The 19,433-nt window shown below is 57.6% G+C and overlaps 1 protein-coding gene and 1 long non-coding RNA gene across 9 annotated transcripts in view; one reads left to right on the top strand and one right to left on the bottom strand.

The window, feature by feature from the left end:
* The window catches only part of ANKMY1 (ankyrin repeat and MYND domain containing 1), a 54,263-nt gene that overhangs the window by 18,350 nt on the left and 16,480 nt on the right, over positions 1-19,433 (bottom strand). For 6 of the 8 annotated variants that reach the window (XM_086374986.1, XM_086375025.1, XM_086375004.1 and 3 more), the window contains 7 exons: positions 18,598-18,738; positions 16,673-16,780; positions 12,793-12,924; positions 10,432-10,545; positions 9,937-10,102; positions 3,234-3,309; positions 2,296-2,456 (listed from right to left, as the gene is read on the bottom strand). In XM_086374986.1, the coding sequence (XP_086231112.1) occupies positions 2,296-2,456; positions 3,234-3,309; positions 9,937-10,102; positions 10,432-10,545; positions 12,793-12,924; positions 16,673-16,780; positions 18,598-18,738 (898 nt within the window). Of the gene's footprint in view, positions 1-2,294; positions 2,457-3,233; positions 3,310-9,936; positions 10,318-10,431; positions 10,546-12,792; positions 12,925-16,672; positions 16,781-18,597; positions 18,739-19,433 lie in introns of those variants that run through there. The other 2 variants (XR_015154568.1, XM_086375014.1) reach the window with 2 other exon arrangements.
* On the top strand, positions 16,519-17,557 carry LOC147374804 (uncharacterized). Its single transcript, XR_015154586.1, has 2 exons — positions 16,519-16,644; positions 16,890-17,557. It is a non-coding gene; the product is annotated as an uncharacterized LOC147374804 (long non-coding RNA).

Below are 19,433 nucleotides of genomic sequence, written 5' to 3'. Positions count from 1 at the left end.
TTTAGAGCCCAAGAAAATAAAGTCTGTCACTGTTCCCACTGGTGTCTATATAGACTCTCAGATGAAATTGGAAGCACACACACCAGTATCGACCATGGTAATTTCCAGGTGCTGGGATAACTTATTTCCCATTTCTTACTTTTGTGTATACATGTTCTGTAACTTGTAAGAAGTCATCGTTAGGAAGGTTTCCTTCTGGCAGATGTACCAGGAAGGTGCTTCACAGCCACGTTATGTGTCCCAGGGTGGCTTGCAGCCAGAACTGGCTGAGGCAGGTCCAGAGGCCCACCCGCAGCCTCCACGGGGAGCCCCTCTGCACAGCTAGCCCAGCTCCAGGGCGACGGCCAGGCCCTCTCCTCTGCCCAGCTGCCTTCCTCAGCCCTGCCGGGAGCAGCAGAGGGGACGGCCCCCAGCGAACTTCCCTCGGGGAAGGAGGGAGCCCCACGAGGGAGCCCGGCCCTCGACAAGACACCCTGGAAATCAGGCCAAACCAGCACGGCTGCAGACACCGCCCTGACCAGCGAAAAGCCTTCTGGGTTGGGGGGGTCCTCCCCTGCTGGGCTGCAACCCCCTCCACCTTCTCTGCCACCTGCCCACCCCGCCCCCCACCATTCTGCTCTCAGCAGCAAGCCCCTCCCTGGAGCACCTCCCACCTTCCTGCTAGAAGATGGGGTCCCCGGCCCTCACACCTCACCACCCCTCCTCCTGCCCCTCCATGGGGGCAGACACGCCACCCGGGACCCCCATTCTTGGTTCACGGTCACCCTCTAGTTTCCCCCTCCATCTCAACTGGGGGTGATTCCCACATCCACCAGCCCCCCTAGAACAGCCCTGGCAAAGCAGATGTTCAGTAAATGCACGTGGAAGAAACGGATGCCCTGGCCACTAGTGGGCATCCTGGAGCCCGTGGGCAGGAACGGGAGGTGCCGCCCCACCTCCTGTGAGCTGTGATGAGCCCAGACATCCCCACCTCCCGGCAGCACCTCCAGAGCACACTCCAGTCCTGATGTGCACACACCGCCCTCCTCTCCGACAGACAGCCAAGGCCAGGGGGCCAGCGAGACCAGATGCAGAGCCCCTGGCCTGGGTAGGGCTGCATGCATGCCTGCTGTGGCTTCAGTCATGCTGAGTCTTTGGGGTCCCATGGACTGTCGCCCACCGGGCTCCTCTGTCCCTGGGGTTCTCCAGGCAAGAACACTGGAGTGGGCTGCCATGCTCGCCTCCAGGGGATCTTCCCCACCCAGGGATCAAACCTGCGTCTCTTATGTGTCGTGCACTGGCAGGCGGGTTCTTTTACCACCAGAGCCACCTGGGAAGCCAGGTCAGGGTGGAGAGGGTTAAAACCCCTCCAGCGGGGCTGCTTTATTTCAGGGTCAGTGAGCAGAACCCCTGCCCTAGAGTCCTCAGGGCCAGCAGCCCAGAGGCAGCCCCACAGGCGGGTACCAGCAGAGGGGACCGGCAGCCCAGCCTGCCTGGCCGCAGAGCCCAGCGCTGCTTCTTCACTGAGATCCATCCACCCTCAAGGACTCCTCCTCCTGCTGCTCCCCTGGATAAGAAACTGGCAGGGAGCGGGGAGCCTGGAGGTGAGGGACCGGGACGTCCCTGAGGAGCCCACATGCCCGCACAGGACAGTGGCAGCTGCTGGAAGCACCGCCCAGAGCAGTCTCTGCTCTTGGGCCTCCCCTCTTTCCACCACAGCAGGGGCACCCGGAGCCCAGGGCCCGATGTGGGGTGAGTGCTGCACAGGCACGCTCTGCTCAGAGCTCACACGTGTGCGGGATACACGGTGAGAACCAGGTAACTGCTCCTCAGAGATGAGGCCTCTGTCCTGCAGCCCCTGAGGTGAGGGCGCTGTGGCCAGATCCAGGGTGCCCCCCACAGCAGTCTGCTACTAAAAGACCCATTTCATAGAGTGGGAAATGGAGGGGATGCTCCAGGGGCACGGGCCCAAGGGCAGGGGTCCGTCCAGCCTTCACTGGAGCCGAGGACAGGGTCTAAGAAAGAACAGGGCATCCCTGCTTCCCCCCACCCCGACCCCAACAGGGCCCAGGCTGCCTAGCCATGTCCCAGGGGACAGTTCTGCACAGCGCCCCACCCACCAGCGGCCTCGCCGTAGCAGCAGGGCCAGGGAAAGTCATCGCCCTCAGCCCCGGGCTCTCCTCCCTGCGTGCCTCCTGTCCCCACACAGCCCCCTCCCGAGGAATTCCACAAAGTGGCTTGAACTGGGGAGATTTCGGGGCACGACCGGGGTCACCCTGCCAGCCCTGCAGCAGCCCAGCCACCGCCTGGACTCACCGATGGCCGTGAGGGCATTGCAGTCCTTCTTGTGGAAGTCGGACCAGGCCTTGGTCTTGCAGTACTTGCTGCAGGTCAGGATCCCATAGCAGCGGGTGCACGGTGCCAGGCGCACCCCGATGGAGCGGCCGCACTGGTAGCAGAACTTGAAGAAGGGAATCCTACAAGGGAGTGGGCAGGCAGTCAGGGGGCACCCGGCACGTGTGCCTGAGGCCCTGGGCGCCGGGACCCGCCACGTCCCGCGCTCAGAGCGGCCGGCTTGTGAGCCCTGGTCTAAGCATGTCCAGCCCAGTGCTACCAAGAACAGGAAACAAACCCCCACCCTGTGCTGGCCAACCCGAGCGGGCAGGAAATGACACCCCCCTACTCGGAGACCCTCACATCATCACCATGGCAAGGGGGTGGAAGGAGTCTGCAGTGGGGGAGCCGGTTCTGGGTGGGCCTGCAGGGGGCATGGGGCAGTGAGCTGGGTGCATGCCCTTCCCCCTCCTGCCCACCTACCCCCACCCTGCCCACCAGGGTTTCCTGGGCAGAAACTATCTGGGATGCCCATGGGGATAACACAGCATTGGGCATCCAGAGACTGCCCCCAACAGCAGGGACGGGGCAGAGCTGAGGCCCAAGGGGGCCAGCAGTGGAGGGGCAGGGAGGGTGTCGGGCGCAGGGCAGCACCTCCGCCTTGACAGGGGTGGGGGGCGTCTCCGAGCAGCAGAGCTGGGCTCACCTCCACTTAGCCACTCCCCCCGCCTGGGGCCATGGAACCCACCCAGAGCCACAGAGGCCAGTCCACAGGTGAGCCTGCAACCCCCCCCGCCCCCATCCTGGCTTGAGCCATGGCCGGCAGCAGAGCTGGGCCTCTCGGGAGCTACCCTGCCCCAGGCAGGGAGGTCGCGGCGGGCTCAGCAGCACCACCCAGCCGGGCAGCACCCAGCACTTACTGCTCCTGCTCCAGCAGGTCCTGCCCCTTGGGCATACCGCCCCTCCGCTTCAGCCGGAGGCAGGGGGCCAGCTCCGCTGCACCAAGAGAGACCCACGTCAGCCTCCACGGCCCCCGGTCGTGCATGATGCCCACGTGTGGAGGGCGGCACTGTGCTGCCCGCCTCCACCACCCAGTGAGCCCCCTCCCTGGCCCTGCAAGGCAGGCGGGGTGGGCAGCACAGTGCTTGAGCGGCCCCCAGCAGGTCCGAGGGTGCAGAGCAGGGTGCATCCATGAACTCTGCAAGCCTCCTGGCCGTTGGCCCCAGCTCCGGGTTCCCAACTCCACCTTTAATGGCCACGGGGCAGCACCAGGTTCCCTCTGGCCTTGGCCAGCTCACACGCCCCTCTGGTCTAGAGACCCTTGGCTCTGCTCTCTGGCCACTGGAGGCAGGACGCCCAGAGGGCTGGGGGACAGGAGAGCAGCGAGCCCCCCACAGTAATCAGCTGATGCTGAACCGCACCCTCTGCTTTCCCGTCCTTAGACAACGCATCAGTCCTCTCAAGGAAGGCCACGCATCCTCCACTCCCCCGGCACCCCTTAACACGAGGAGCCCCACAAAGAAACACCCGTTGGCCAGGAGAGTAGAGAATGTGGGAGACCCTCCTTCCTCGCTCTTCATGCCCCCCAGCCCCCAGGACCACTCCCCATGCCGTTGTGGGGTCCGGAAGCAGCTCTGTGAGTGACAGACTGGGCAGGGCCAACGTAGCCTCCCGAACCAACTGGCACCAGAGTGACGCTTCTGGGGGAGCTGGCGATAAAGCAAGATGTAACTTTAACTCTCCTTTGCAAATCAGATGCCTTTCCTTCATTTTTCTTGTCTAATTGCATAGTTTACAATTCTGGTACAATGTTACACGGAAGTGGGGAGAGAACATGTTTCCGTCCTCTTCCCGACCTTGGGGTGAGCGTGTGCCCAGCCTCTCAACACTGACTTGATGTGTGCGGTGGGGGTTTTCTCTCAGGCGCCGTTCATCAGGTTAAAGCAATGCCCTTCTCTCCTTTGTTGTGTTTCATCATGAAAGGATGTTGGATTTTCTACATCAGTTTTCTGTTTTTACATCAATTGAATTTTTTCTTTCATTTTAATAGTGTAGTATATTGCATTGACAATTTTGTTGTTGTTAAACCATCTTTGCATTTCTGGAGTAGATCCCACTCAGTCACGGTAGGCAGTTCTTTGGCACGATGCTGAGTTTGCTTTGCTGCTGTATGTGTATTGCTGGCCACAGTGTGCAGCATGGGGATCTTAGTTGCCCAACCAGGGATGGGCCTTGTGCCCCTGCCTTGGAAGCACAGAGACTTAGCCACTAGACTGTCAGGGAAGTCCCAGTTCATTAGTATTTTGTTGTAGATTTTTGCATTTATATTCATAAAGGATATTGGTCTTTAGTTTTCTTATAATGCTATTGTCTGGCTTTGGAATCAGTAATGAGGCTTCGTAAGTTAGGAAGTGTTCCTTTCTCTTTAATTTTCTCATGAAAAGGATTTGTGCTAATTCCATTTTAAATGTTTGGTATACTTTACCAGTGGAGCCATCTGTGCCTGGGTTTCCCTTTGTTTGGAGGTTTTTTGTTACTTACGCAATCTTTTTAATTGTCATAAATCTGGGCAGATTTTTAATTCCCTCTTTAATGAGTTGGGGTACATGCTATGTTTTCAGCAACTTGTCCGTTTCATTGGTGCTCCAACTCGTTGTCATAAAGTTGTTCATAGTATTCTCTCATAATTCTTTTCACTCCTAAATGTTTGGTAGTAATGTCTACTCTTTTAATTCTGCTTTTAGTAATTTGAGTCTTCATTTTTTTCCTGGTAAATCTAGCCAAATGTATCCGTTTTCCTGATTTTTTCAATGAACCATTTCCAAGGTTTACTGATTTTCTCTATTACTTTTCTATCCTGTATTTCACTAATATTCTCTCTAAAAGACACACATACATTTATCTAGTGGCAAACTAGCTTACTTCAGGTTTAGTGAGCTCTCCTTTTGCAGGTGTTTTAGGGAGCACGGTTAGGTTATTGATTGAGATTTTCCTTTTAATATAAGCATTCATAGCTATACATTCCCTGCAATCACTGCTTTAGCTGCATTCCATGAGTTTTGATATGTTGTCTTCTTCTGCATTCATACCAAAGTACTTTCTAATTGCTTTTTTAATTTCTTCTTTGACCCCCTGGTTATTTAGAAGCATATTGTTTTATGTGATATCTCCAAATGTCTTCCTGTTATACTCATTTCTAATTCCATTCTGTTGTGGCCAGAGTACCTAATTTGCATTCTTTCTATGCCTATAAATGTATTAAGAGTTTGGGGGGGGGGGGTGTTCTTTTGACCGGGCACATGGTCTGCCCTGAACAACATCCCACATGCACTTGAGAAGAATATGCATCTGAAGCTTGGTGGTTATAGTGTCTGTAAATGAATTAGGTCTCGTGGTCCAATGTGTGTGTGTGTGTGTGTGTGTGTGTGTGTGTTCAGTCAACTGAGTCGTGCCCAACTCTTTGTGACCCCATGGACTGTAGCACGCCAGGATTCCCTGTCCTCTCTAGTCTAACAGTATTGCTCAATCTTCTTTTCTCTATAATTTTGTGCCTAGATTTTCTACAAATTATTGAACATCGGAAATTGACATCTCCAACCATTTTATTATTGAATATTTATGTTGCATTTCACGTGTGTCTTTTCTGCTTTGTTTATTTGGGTGTCTGCTGGTAGATGTATATAGGTTTATAATTACTTTATCTCCCTGATTAACTGACTCTTTCATCATTTAAAAATGTCCCTCTTTATTGTCCGTAATATTTTTGCTTTAAAGTCCACTTTTAGGTGACATAAGTGTAGCTACTCCAGCCTTCTCGTGGTTGTGATTTTCATGATGTAAGATTCTGTTTTCATTTTACTTCCAATCTCTTTGCATCACTGAGTCTAAAATATGTCTCCTGTGGGGAGCATGTAAATAGACTTTTCTTATTTTTATTCGTCTAATGGTTTCTGCCTCTTGACTGTATCATTCGGTCCACTCACACTTGGCGTTATCCCTGACACCGCTGGGTTTACTGGTTTCTGCCTCTTGACTGTATCATTCGGTCCACTCACACTTGGCGTTATCCCTGACACCGCTGGGTTTACTGGTTTCTGCCTCTTGACTGTATCATTTGGTCCACTCACACTTGGCGTTATCCCTGACACCGCTGGGTTTACTGGTTTCTGCCTCTTGACTGTATCATTCGGTCCACTCACACTTGGCGTTATCCCTGACACCGCTGAGTTTACTGGTTTCTGCCTCTTGACTGTATCATTCGGTCCACTCACACTTGGCGTTATCCCTGACACCGCTGGGTTTACTGGTTTCTGCCTCTTGACTGTATCATTCGGTCCACTCACACTTGGCGTTATCCCTGACACCGCTGGGTTTACGTTTGCTGTTTCACGTTTTGTTTTCTGCGTGTCTTGTATTTTCGTCCTTCTACTCCTCCTTTATTTACTTTTTTGCATTAAGTGAATACTTTTAAATGTAATGTTTAATTTCTTTAATTATTTTAAACTATACTTTTGTTATTTCCTTGAAAGTGAAAGTCACTCAGTAATCTGACTCTTTGCGACTCCATGGACCATACAGCTCATGGAATTCTCCAGGCCAGAATACTGGAGTGGGTAGCCGTTCCCTTCTCCAGGGGATCTTCCCAACCCAGGGATCGAACTCAGGTCTCCCGCATTGCAGATGGATTCTTTACCACCTGAGCCACCAGGATTACAATAAATAAAATCCATACGTATATGCTTATAGTAATGTTTCTATAAAGTGGTTATATATAAATCATGCAAATTTCTTTTTAAACCTGTTAAGAAAACATGCATTTATTTTTTATTTTTACAATTAGCTCTGCGAGTGCTCTTTATGCACATGGGGGACTTGATTTCCATCTGGAGTTACGTGCTTTAGTACTTCCTGTAAAGCAGGACTACGAGGGACAAATTCTCAAGGGTTCCTTCTTCAGGAATGCCTTTCTGTCACCTTCCTCCAGCTTCGCTGGATGTAGGATTCTCAGCTGAAGCTTACCGCTTTGAGCACTTGACTATGACATACCACTGCCTCCTGGCCTTCGTGGCTTCTGACGAGGGGCCAACTGCTGACTTCACTGGGGTCCCCTTGTGACGAATCATTCGGTCTCAGTATTTTAACTGTCGTGTGTCTGTGGGTGTCTGTGTTTATCCTATTGGGAGTTCATTAAGCTCTCTGGGTATATAGGTTGACAATTTTCAACAGATTTGGGGTGTTTTCATCACGGTATCTTCCACTACATGTCCTGCTCCCCTCTCTCCATTACGCCCTCGTGGCTGTGCTCAGCAGTGCCCACGTTTCACTGGGGACCTGCTCATTTCCCATCATCACGCCCCCTCTGGGGCTGACAGTCGTCATTTGTGTGGTGGGCGGTGTGCAGGTGACAGGGTAGGGGAGGTTTGTGTTTGAGTCGGGGGCAGGGGGGTGTTATGGACACACCTGTATCCTTCCAAGATTAATTTGCTGAAAGCCTAACCCCAACGCCACGAGACTTGGATGGGGGCTTTGGGGTGATGGGGCAGACCCCTCTGGTGGGATTAGTACCCTGTAAAAAGAGGAAGTGCACGCTCTCCCTCCCGTGTCGAGGAGCCAGGAAGCAGCCCTCCCCAGAACCGGCCACGCCTGCTCCCGGAGCTCGGTCTCCAGCCTCCTGAACTGAGCAAACACCCGCTTGTTGTCTAGGCATCCCCCGCCCTGCTGAACTCAGGCCATGGTACCTTCACAGCCCCTGACCCGACGGGACAGGGAGGTCATGTGTGGGCATGCAGCTATGAGGTGGTCGGCGGCCACGAGCTGGTGTGAGGGTGAGTGGACGTGCGTGGCTGTGGGTGGGCTGGTGAGTGTGGGGGTGGGGAGGATTATGATGGATGGTGGGTGTGTATGTGTAACAGGGTGCAAGGCGGTTCTGTGGGGAAGGATGGGATGACTGTGCATGTGGGGAGGAATGGTGTGGGTATGTGGGGGGTGAGGGGGTTGGTTCCTGGGGGCTTGTGTGGGGACTGGGCTGGGGTAGCAGGTGTGTGAGGACAGGGGTGTGAGGGGTGGTGGAGGTGAGCAGTTGGTAGGGATGTGTGTGAGCGTGTAGGTGGGCATCTGGTTAGTAACTATTTGTGGGCTGGGGAACAGGGGTCTTATTTTGTGTGTGCAGGAAGTTTGGATATTGGGGTGTGTGTGCAACAGAGGTGGGTGAGGAGCTGAGGGTGCGTAGGTCTGTGGGGGATTTGGCAGGTTTACGTTAGTGTGTGAGTGTGTATGCAGCAGTGAGGAGTGCTGTGTATGGAAGGTGGGCATCTCGAGGCTGTGGGGTGCAGACAGACGGTGTGTGGAAAGGTGGGTGGGTGTGGGCTTGGAGGTTGTGTGTGTATGGACGTGTGTGGATGGGGGCCTGGCAGGTGGGGGAGATGGGGAGGCTGGTCCATGTGTGTGTGAGCACACGCATGGGTGGTGGGCAGGCGGCGATGTTGCTGGGGGCCTAGGGGGTGGGGTACGTGTAAGGGAGTCGAGCAGGGCAGAGCATCGGGGTCCCCCCGCCCAGCTGCTCTCTGAGCGCCCCCGGCACCACTTCTGTCTCCCCATCACCTGCTGTGCGGGTTCCGGGCAGCGGACAGGAGCAGAGGTGTGGCTGAGGAGAGGCCACCGGTCCCGGCCCGCCACATAGGCAGCCGTGCCCCAGGCTCGCCGCTCGCCCTACCCCACCCCCCTCTCCTGGAAGGCACAGCCCCTCCCCTGGGCCCATGGGCTTCCCCGGGAGTCCACTCTCTTTCGCCAGCTGAGCCAAGAGACAAGCTCCTCGTCTGTGTGCCATGGGGTTCTGGATCCTTCGCCCACGCCCGAGGACCCGCCTGGCTCTCACTCAAGACTGCAGCTCAGGCTGGCTCTCCATGGGGCTAGAACACGCAGGGCCCTCGGGAGAGGGTGACCCAGGGCTTCACCCCTCGACCAGGCTGTCTACCAGCTCCACCCCCAGGGCGCTGCTCACCAAGCATACCGCAGGGCAGGGTTCCTCACCCCCACCCCCGGTGCAGGCACGTCGCCCCTCCTCAGGTGTCTTATCCCCCACCGTGGCAGCGGGGCCGGCAGGGGCTGGGGCCGGCTGGGACACTGGACAAAGGTGATGCTCCCAGACCTGTGATGGGGCCCCCTAGTTTCTCTTCCCAGGCTCACCTCCCCAGCCCGGGAACCCCCTTCTCAATTCCCCTTGCAGACATCCTTGGCAGAACATGTGAGGGCCAGGTGGACACTGGCCCAGCAGGCATGTCCCTTCCTGGCCCACCCCACACAGCCTCCTGGAGCCAGACCTTCAGGGGATGCCCCACACAGCCTCCTGGAGCCAGCCTTCAGGGGATGCCCCACACAGCCTCCTGGAGCCAGCCTTCAGGGGATGCCCCACACAGCCTCCTGGAGCCAGCCTTCAGGGGATGCAGCCCCTAGCAGAGGGCACCCATGCTCTTCCACGACGCATAAAGCCTGTCACACACGCTCAGGCCAAGGGGGCCTCCGGGTCGGCTCTGAGCTGCCTGAGGAGCCCACTGCAGCTGCCCACCCCGCTGGCAGCCCACCACGCCCACGCCCCCACACTGCCCGAACGCCCGCCACGCCCACCTCTCTTGCTCAGATGCAGCACCTTTGGGTCCCACTGGCACTCCTTGGCAAAGACAGCCTGCCGCAGCTGGAGGCCCATGTATTCCAGGAGCTTCTTCCGGGCCAGAAATGTCTCCCGCTCCGCGGGCATCAGCATGTGGAAGGGGCAGTGGGCTATCTTCCGGTCCTGCAACCCAGCGCTGGTCACCACCTCTGAGTGCGGGGCACCTGGCCCCCAGGCCACAAGGGGGAGCAGGTCCAGCAGCCCTGGCCCACCGCCGACACGGGGGCACACTGTGGTCGCGGCGATGATTGTGAGGACAGACCGGGATAACGCTCAGAGAGCCGGCACACAGGCAGCCGTGCTGGCAGCACATGCTTGGGGGCCCTGGATTTTCCCTTCTAGGAAGCCAGGGAGGACTTTGGTCAGAGGCACGAGGGACCTTTGGCCCGCCTTGCCCAAGAGTTGCTAAAAGCCCCAGATCCACCCCATCGCCAGTGAGAGACCCAACCCACCTGGAAGAATCTGAAGTAGCCATAGTCAACAGCTGTGCCCACGGCCGTTTTGTCCCCCTGTGAAAGTGTCACAGGGTTCAGGATGTCCGCCCCGTAATTAATGAGCCGGTCAATCTGTGGAGAACAGAGCCCACGTCAAAGGCTCACATTTGCCCCAGCCACCAGGGGGCTCTCACCCCCAGCAGGAGAGCAGGGCCACCCAGCTGGGCACCCTCCCAGGTGTGCGGAGTGTCAGCAAGACAGACAAGACAGACGGACGAGACATTAGGGTGGTGTGTCCTCAGAGCGACCCTCAGAGCAAGGTCCTGGGGCGGCCCTCCCTGACCCAACTGCACCCCCAGGGCACCCTGCTGAGGTCTGGCCCCACTCCGCTAGTTGTAACTGGCAGGAGGGCAAACCCCGAGCCGGCCTGTTTGAGAGACTGGGACCTGGTCCCCTTGCTGCAGTGCTTGCACCTGGACAAACGTCTCCTTCGGAAACAAAACACAAAGAAACCAAATGGACTAAAAATAGCTGGGTGCAGGTGCAGTTGAGGCAGATTATGGACAAGATACAAAAAGACCAGAAACCCAGCTGCCGCTTCTAAAGAGCCAGGGCAAAAGCAGGGTATGCGCACGTACCCTGCGCTCAACACCGCCGAAGGGCGGCAGACCACCTACGCCTCCAGACTGAGCCCTGGACACACCCCCATTCACCCCGTGTAGGAACAAGCTCACCCCGCCTCGGGATGAGCAAGGGAGCCCGTGACTCGTTCTCAGGTTCTGTAGGTTAAAGATGCCAAAAGCCCTAGTCCGCACATGTTCACCATCCATCCAACCACCCGGGGCACTCAGTAAGACCACAGGTACTGTGTGCCTGGTTGCAGAGACCAGCTATGTAAGTGTGTGTGTGAGTGTGTGGTGCTTGCACACGTATTCAGAGGCATGTGGATGTGTGTGCATGCATGTGTGTGGCTGCAGAGAGCAGCTATGTGAGTGTGTAGGGGTGGGTGCTTGCACATGTGTGCACAGGCATGTGGACGTGTGTGTGTGGTTGCAGAGAGCAGCTATGTGAGTGTGTGGTTCATGCAGACGTATGCACAGGTGTGTGGACATGTGTGTGCATGCATGTGTGTGTGGCTGCAGAGAGCAGCTATGTGAGTGTGGGGGGTGCTTGCACACGTATGCACAGGCATGTGATGTGCCTGTGCATGCACATGTGTGCGCATTTGGACCCCTGGCACACCCCGAGGCAAGGTCCTCCGCTCCTGACGCAGCACTAACTGCATTCATAGCAAACAGCATTCAGAGGCGCCCACCCAGACCACGACAAGGAAGGATGCTGTGCTACACAGAGGTTCTTTGGTTTCACAGTTTCATCGAGAAATGCTGACAGAACCACAAACCACAAGGCTCGATGTGACAGACAAGAATCACGCTGTCATCTACAGGAAGTTCAGAAGTCACACTTGCCAAGCAGGCGTCAGCAGGGTCGTTATTTGGGGAGACACAAGGCGGCCTCAATGACTCACCAGCCTCTCATCACTCAACCTTCCTTCTTCACAAACAAAAACCCTGGGTTCTGGGGGCACTGCCAGTGAAGCTTTGCTTCCAGCAGAGAAAGCACCCTGACCCAGGACACAGCTCCCCATCCCCCCCACAGGACACAGCTCCCCATCCCCCACCCAGGACACAGTTCCCCTATCCCCGCCCATGGCACAGCTCCCCCATCTCCCACCCAGGACACAACTCCCCATCCCCCACCCAGGACACAGCTCCCCATCCCCCACTCAGGACACAGCTCCCCCATCCCCCACCCAGGACACAGCTCCCCATCCCCCACTGAGGATACAGCTCCCCCATCCCCTACCCAGGACACAGCTCCCCATCCCCTACCCAGGACACAGCTCCCCCATCCCCCATCCCCCACTCAGAACACAGCTCCCCATCCCCCACTCAGGACACAGCTCTCCCATCCCCCCCCACCCGGGGCACAGCTCCCCATCCCCCCCGCCCCCCATACAGCTTCTGGATCCCTGCTCATCTGGTTCTGTCACTGAAAACTCTAGAGTCCTGCAGCCAGACCAAAGCCAAGCCCAATGTCTCTCAAGACAAACTAGGGACTCTCGTCTGGCCTTCTGAGTGGGCTTGCCACTAACATATTTTAGGTCTATAAACTATAAAAGGCAAGAATTGTTTGTACTTTCTCAAGTGTTTGGAACATCAAGTCTTGAACACAGAGCAAGAGCCCACGAAGCGCCATGAAGCACCTTGCTGCAAGCAGGGCCAGACAGAGGGTCCAGTGCAGACCCCAGACCCTACCTGCCAGGCCTCCGCCTTTCTACCCTCCCGCCCCAGGGCCAGCACCCCCGCCTCGGCTCACCAGGGCCAGCCTGCTCTCCAGGCTCCTCTGGCTCTCATAGGTGATGTCACAGGCGACGCACAGGGCGCTGCCCAAGCCTTTGGTCAGAAGCATGTTGGGGTCAGCTCCGTAGGACAGCAGCTCCTTCACAATCTGGACACAGACAGGCCTGTCAGCACCCACCGCGCTCCCTCCCGATGAGCAGAGGAAGCGCCTGGAGCCAGGCCATGCAGGGCGGCTTCCCTGCTTCCCACCCCCAGGGGCCGCGGCTCAGATGGCGAGCCTGGGGCAGCCAAGCGGCTGCTCCCTAGCGAGGACTCCCACTACCCAGGGCAGCCCAGGTCCAGGGCTTCCTCAGAACAATATCCAGTTGCTCAGAAGTGGTCCCGGTGCCTCTCTGCTTTCCACCCGGGGACGCAGCCGGATCCTGCCGGGCCTCTCACCCCACAGGGTCAGGCACACGTCCTGCTGGTCCATGTCCCTGGGACCGGCCTGCCTCTACCCGGGGCAGCCGGTCACCGTGATCACCTGAGCACGTGCAGAGGAAGGGGCTCCCTTGCTCCCTGCTGCATCCCCAGTCGCTAGCCCAGGGGCCCCCGGGGAGCCCGGAGTCAGAGCAGCTGCTCCAGACACACGAGACACCGAGCTTGGCCCTCCAGGAGCTTCTGCGCCTGGGGTGAGGCTCTCCTCCAGGCTGCCTGTCCCCCACTCCAGGGCTGGTCATAGAGCAGATGCCCGCGTGACCCGCTGAGTGAATGACTCGGTGCACGAGCCAAGGCAGGAGGCGGAGGGGCCAGCAGAAGGGACACGGGAGCCCCAGCCCCTCACCAACAATGGCTGCCTCAGGCCTCCCCGAAATGCCATCTCACCAGAGAGGCCCTCCCGCCACCCAGCTGAAGGAGCCCCCGTCATTCTCCTCCCCTCACCCATCATCACTTTCTTCATAAACTTACTGCCTGACACTGTCGCACACCGGACTGTGGTCCATCTGCCCCAACTAGAACGTATGATCCCTGACACTTCTGTTTCATTCAACACCTAATGCCTGGAATGGTGCCTGCCTGGTACATAGACCATGCTCAAAAAATAACAGCTAAATGAAAGGATGAATAGGTGGGTGGATTATAGATGGGTAGATATAAAGGAATACCAACAACCTCAGCTATGCAGACCACACTACCCTAATGGCAGAAAGCGAAGTGGGACTAAAGAGCCTCTTGATGAGGGTGAAAGAGGAGAATGAAAAAGCTGGCTTAAAACTCCACACTCAAAAAATGAAGATCACGGCATCTGGTCCCATCACTTTGTGGCAAATAGATGGGGAAAAAACGGAAACAGTGGCAGACTGTATTTTCTTGGGCTCCAAAATCTCTGTGGATGCTGACTGCAGCAATGAAATTAAAACACACTTGCTCCTTGGAAGAAAAGCTATGACAAACCTATACTGTGTATTAAAAAGCAGAGACATTACTTTGCCAACAAAGGTCCGTCTAGTCAAGGCTATGGTTTTTCCAGTGGTCACCTATGGATGTGAGAGTTGGACTACAAAGAAAGCTGAGCGCCGAAGAATTGATGTTTTTGAACTGTGGTGTTGGAGAAGACTCTTGAGAGTCCCTTGGACAGCAAGAAAATCCAACCAGTCCATCCTAAAGGAAATCAGTCCTGAATATTCATCGGAAGGACTCATGCTGAAGCTGAAACTCCAATACTTTGGCCACCTGATGTGAAGACCTGACTCATCTGAAAAGACCCTGATGCTGGGAAAGACTGAGGGCAGGAGGAGAAGGGGACGACAGAGGATGAGATGGTTGGAGGGCATCACTGACTCAATGGACATGAGTTTGAGTGAGCTCTGGGAGTTGGTGATGGACAGGGAGGCCTGGCGTGCTGCAGTTCATGGGGGGGGTTGCAAAGAGCTGGATACGACTGAGCAACTGAACAAGACAGAAGGAGGGATGGATGATGAAGAATGGAGGGGTGGAGGGGTGGGTGGGCAGGTGGATGTGGAGGTGGATAAATGAATGGAAGGAAGGGAAAGTGCAGGACTGGGAGGATGGATAAGTGGGTGACCAAGTGGATGAGTGGATCACTGGGAGGATGGATGGACGGCTGACTGGGTGGAGAGTGGATGACTGGGAGTGTGGAGGGATGGATGGACTGCTGACTGGGAGGATGGATGAGTGGGTGACCGAGTGGATGAGTGGATGACTGGGAGGATGGATGGACTGCTGATTGGGAGGATGGATGAGTGGATGACCGAGTGGATGAGTGGATGACTGGGAGGATGGATGGATGGATGGACTGCTGACTGGGAGGATGGATAAGTGGGTGACCAAGTGGACGAGTGGATGACTGGGAGGATGGATGGACGGCTGACTGGGTGGAGAGTGGATGACTGGGAGTGTGGAGGGATGGATGGACTGCTGACTGGGAGGATGGATGAGTGGGTGACCGAGTGGATGAGTGGATGACTGGGAGGATGGATGGATGGATGGACTGCTGACTGGGAGGATGGATGAGTGGATGACCGAGTGGATGAGTGGATGACTGGGAGGATGGATGGATGGATGGACTGCTGACTGGGAGGATGGATGAGTGGGTGACCAAGTGGATGAGTGGATCACTGGGAGGATGGATGGATGGCTGACTGGGTGGAGAGTGGATGACTGGGAGTGTGGAGGGATGGATGGACTGCTGACTGGGAGGATGGATGAGTGGGTGACCGAGTGGATGAGTGGATGACTGGGAGGATGGATGGACTGCTGACTGGGAGGATGGATGAGTGGATGACCGAGTGGATGAGTGGATGACTGGGAGGATGGATGGATGGATGGACTGCTGACTGGGAGGATGGATGAGTGGATGACCAAGTGGATGAGTGGATGACTGGGAGGATGGATGGACGGATGGACTGCTGACTGGGAGGATGGATGAGTGGGTGACCAAGTGGATGAGTGGATGACTGGGAGGACGGATGGACGGCTGACTGGGTGGACGAGTGGATGACTGGGAGTGTGGAGGGATGGATGGACTGCTGACTGGGTGGAGAGTGGATGACTGGGAGTGTGGAGGGATGGAGGGACCGCTAACTGGGAGGATGGATGAGTGGATGACCGAGTGGATGAGTGGATCACTGGGAGGACGGATGGACGGCTGACTGGGTGGAGAGTGGATGACTGGGAGTGTGGAGGGATGGAGGGACCGCTAACTGGGAGGATGGATGAGTGGATGACCGAGTGGACGAGTGGATGACTGGGAGGATGGATGGATGGATGGACTGCTGACTGGGAGGATGGATGAGTGGATGACCAAGTGGATGAGTGGATGACTGGGAGGACGGATGGACGGCTGACTGGGTGGAGAGTGGATGACTGGGAGTGTGGAGGGATGGATGGACTGCTGACTGGGAGGATGGATGAGTGGGTGACCGAGTGGATGAGTGGATGACTGGGAGGACGGATGGACGGCTGACTGGGTGGAGAGTGGATGACTGGGAGTGTGGAGGGACGGATGGACGGCTGACTGGGAGGACGGATGGACGGCTGACTGGGTGGAGAGTGGATGCCTGGGTGGGCTAGTCAGGGGGGTGGCTGGATGGGAGGGTGGAAGAACAAACACCTTCCTTGGCCGCTGGGGAAGGTGGGAACCACCCAGGGTGGCCTCCCAGTGCTCTGAGGCTGAGTCAGCACCTCCCGGGTGTGCCCTCACCTTCATGCTCACTTCCTCCCTCCACCCTTCCCTCTGTAGGGCGCACCCCCCGTCCTCGCGGGAGGGGACCCTCCAGCAATCACACCATGCTGTCCCTGGGGCACCTCAAGGACAGCACATCCCAGAGCCTGTGTTGGAGAGGGGGCACGAGACAGACACACGCAGGTACACCAGCAGGGTAGGACTTGCTCACCAGGTCATTGCCACTGGCGATGGACAGGGAGAGCGGGGAGTGGCCGCTCCACAGCGAGCTGGGGTTGGCTCTGTGGGCCAGCAGGAGCCGGACGACGTCCCTGGCGCACTGGGCAGGAGAGAGGCGGGACGGCGGGTTACAGGGGCGCGTCCCCTCCAGGGGAAACTCACACAGCGTGCGGTCAGCCCGGCCACTGACTGCTCCTCCCTTGTACTAGGGCCCTGCCTGGCACACCATGTGCCCTGAACGCTGGATAGTGAATGGTGGGTGGATCCTCAAGCTGAGAAGAGGCTTTCCAAACGTCGATCATTTAAGATGGAAAACAGCGATGTCGGTGATGAGTAAGTTGATTTGAAGAAAAGAGGAGAGTTGGGGCCGCTCTACTACGGCTATTGCAGACTCTAACAGAGCTGTTGCTGCTGTATCGGGACTACTGCAGCTGGGCCGGGCACACGGCAGGTGGGGCAGAGGATGAGCCCTTCACCAGGACACACCAGGAGCAAGGAACGCAGGGGCACTTTCAGCCCTTCGCCCCCAAGGAAGCTATTGGCTTCCCCCTCCTCCTCTCTGGGATGTGCCTGCGGGAGTTGACCTGGACTCTCCTCACCACAGAGCACTCTGCTGAATCCCTGCTGCCCTGCGGACCCCAGGGGCCAGCTGGGCCACCCTGCAAGACCACTCCCTTTGCCAGCCTCACTGGCCAGGCCAAGGGGAGCCCACAGAAGTGTGCCAAGGGGTTCCTGGGAAGCTTCCCTTCTTTTCACTCTCCCTGCTGGAATGCAGGCATGATGGCTGGATGGCTGCAGCCCTCACGTCTTAGAACTAGACTTTACACTATTGATCTGTCCTTGATCTGATGAGGATGTGGCCTATGGTGTCTCCTGACTTTGTTTCCTCTTAACTTTTTTCCAAATCCAAAATCAGTACAAAGGACAAAGACGTGTGAGCTAGAAAGAGCTGTGCTCCAAGTCCAGGGCTCCAATTTGCTGACCATGGGCCTTGGGCAGCCCGCCTTCCTGGAACCTTGCTGTCCCCAGCCTCAGTCTGGGCTCGCCACCCCTCTCTGAGAGGGCAGTGACACATCCCGAGGATGCGCTGGTGAGACAGGGGTGTTCCGGAGCAGGTGGTCCCTTGCCAGCATTGTGTGGGCACCCACCCCCACTCAGGCCCTCACAGCGCCCATCAAGGCGGCACGTGTGACCCTCATCCTGGGCAGTGACAAAGACCTCCTGCCGCAGGCCCACGAGGCCGCTGCTGTCTCATTGTTTAGGCAGGTAAACAGAGGCTCCGTGCATCACGCACTCGGGGGTTCTCTGGTCCGGCTCCCCAGCTCCCCTGAGGCCCCTTGCACCCATCCTCCAAGGGGTTCCTGCACCTGCCGCATGCGAGCTGATCCCCAAGGTGGACAGGAGGCAGCGGCGCCAGACGGGGTCACCGTCCAGGGGGCGATGGGCTCACAGCACAGACGTGTGTGACCGACGCCTGCAGTAAGACAGTGACTTCACGAGGCGACCCGGGCCCCCACGCCCAGGTACACAGGCCTGCATGTGGACGCGTGTCCCCAACACGTGCTCTGAAATAACACATCCGTGCACACGAGTTCTATGATGCTTCGTATCCTATCTCAACACAGCATGTCCCAGCTCACTGACGACCTGACCCAGTCCCCCGAGTCCGGGGCCCACTCAGGGAGGATGACCTGTAGCTGGGGGACCCTGGTCTGGGCCACAGCAGCCAGGGGCAGACACGCCCAGGTCTGCTCGCGTGGCCACGGGGAGGCCTGGCTCAGCCCACCAGGGCCGCGGGCTCCGCACACGGACACACACGCCTGCACACAGACACACGCACACTCATGGACGGGCACTCACGGGTACGCTTCAAGGCGTCCGTGCACACCCCCCGGCCCACCCGGAAGGCCGCCTCACCCTGTGGCTGTCCTCCCGCTCACAGGCCACGTGCAGGGCCGTCCTGCCCCCCTCGTCGGGGACGGACGTGCACTTGCTGTAGTAGATGCTGGGCGGGCCCGCTTCGTTGTTGAGCTTCAGGCTGGAAGGCGGCAGGTTCAGCTGTGGGCAGACAGAGGGGTTGAGGGTCACCCTCGAGCCCGTCCCCCGAGAGTGCAGAGACCCACCATGTGCCGCCCAGGTCCTGTGCCCCCTGCAGGCAGCTGCTCACACCCAGGGCTCCCCCAGGGCCATGCGCAGCGGTGCCCTGTGAGCCACCCTGACTCCTCAACACGGCCCCACGCCCTCGGGCGCTGGGGGCTGAATGAGGCTCGGGTGGATGCTCAAGGGGCTCAGCCTGGAGGAGGAAGGCTGGGAGGGCTGCATGGTGGAGGGGGCCTCGGCATGGCCTTGCTGAGGCAGGGGTGTCACTGCATGTGCCAGGACCAAACTCTGCCTCTCCAGCCCTGCGGCCCAAAACCCCACCCAGAGGGCTCCATGCCCCACCTCTGGCCCCCAGGCCCTTCTGCAGTGTCAGTCACCCACTCGGCAGCCTGCCCCGCCCCCTGAGGGTCCATTCCCCTCCCCATCACGTGTTGGAGCAGGTTGGCAGGGGGCACTGGGCCCTGAGCCCTGGTCTGGGGACACGAGGCTCCCTGAGGGCGGGGCGGACCTGGAGGCTGCCTGAGGAGGCCCACAGTCCGACTCCCCCAGGCACCTCGGGAGCTCAGAGCCCGCAGGGCTCCAGGCCGGCCTTCTCAGATGGCGGCAGCCTAGAGGTGGCCCAGGGGATGGAGGGGCGGCTGGGAGGCAGGAGG

This window comes from Bos grunniens, chromosome 3, assembly GCF_055505025.1.
Source record: "Bos grunniens cultivar Pamir isolate PY7600 chromosome 3, Bosgru_T2T1.0, whole genome shotgun sequence".
In the NCBI taxonomy this organism is placed as follows: domain Eukaryota; kingdom Metazoa; phylum Chordata; class Mammalia; order Artiodactyla; family Bovidae; genus Bos; species Bos grunniens.
The sequence above is the reverse complement of the archived record's forward strand: the minus strand, read 5'-3'. Positions and strand labels throughout refer to the sequence as shown.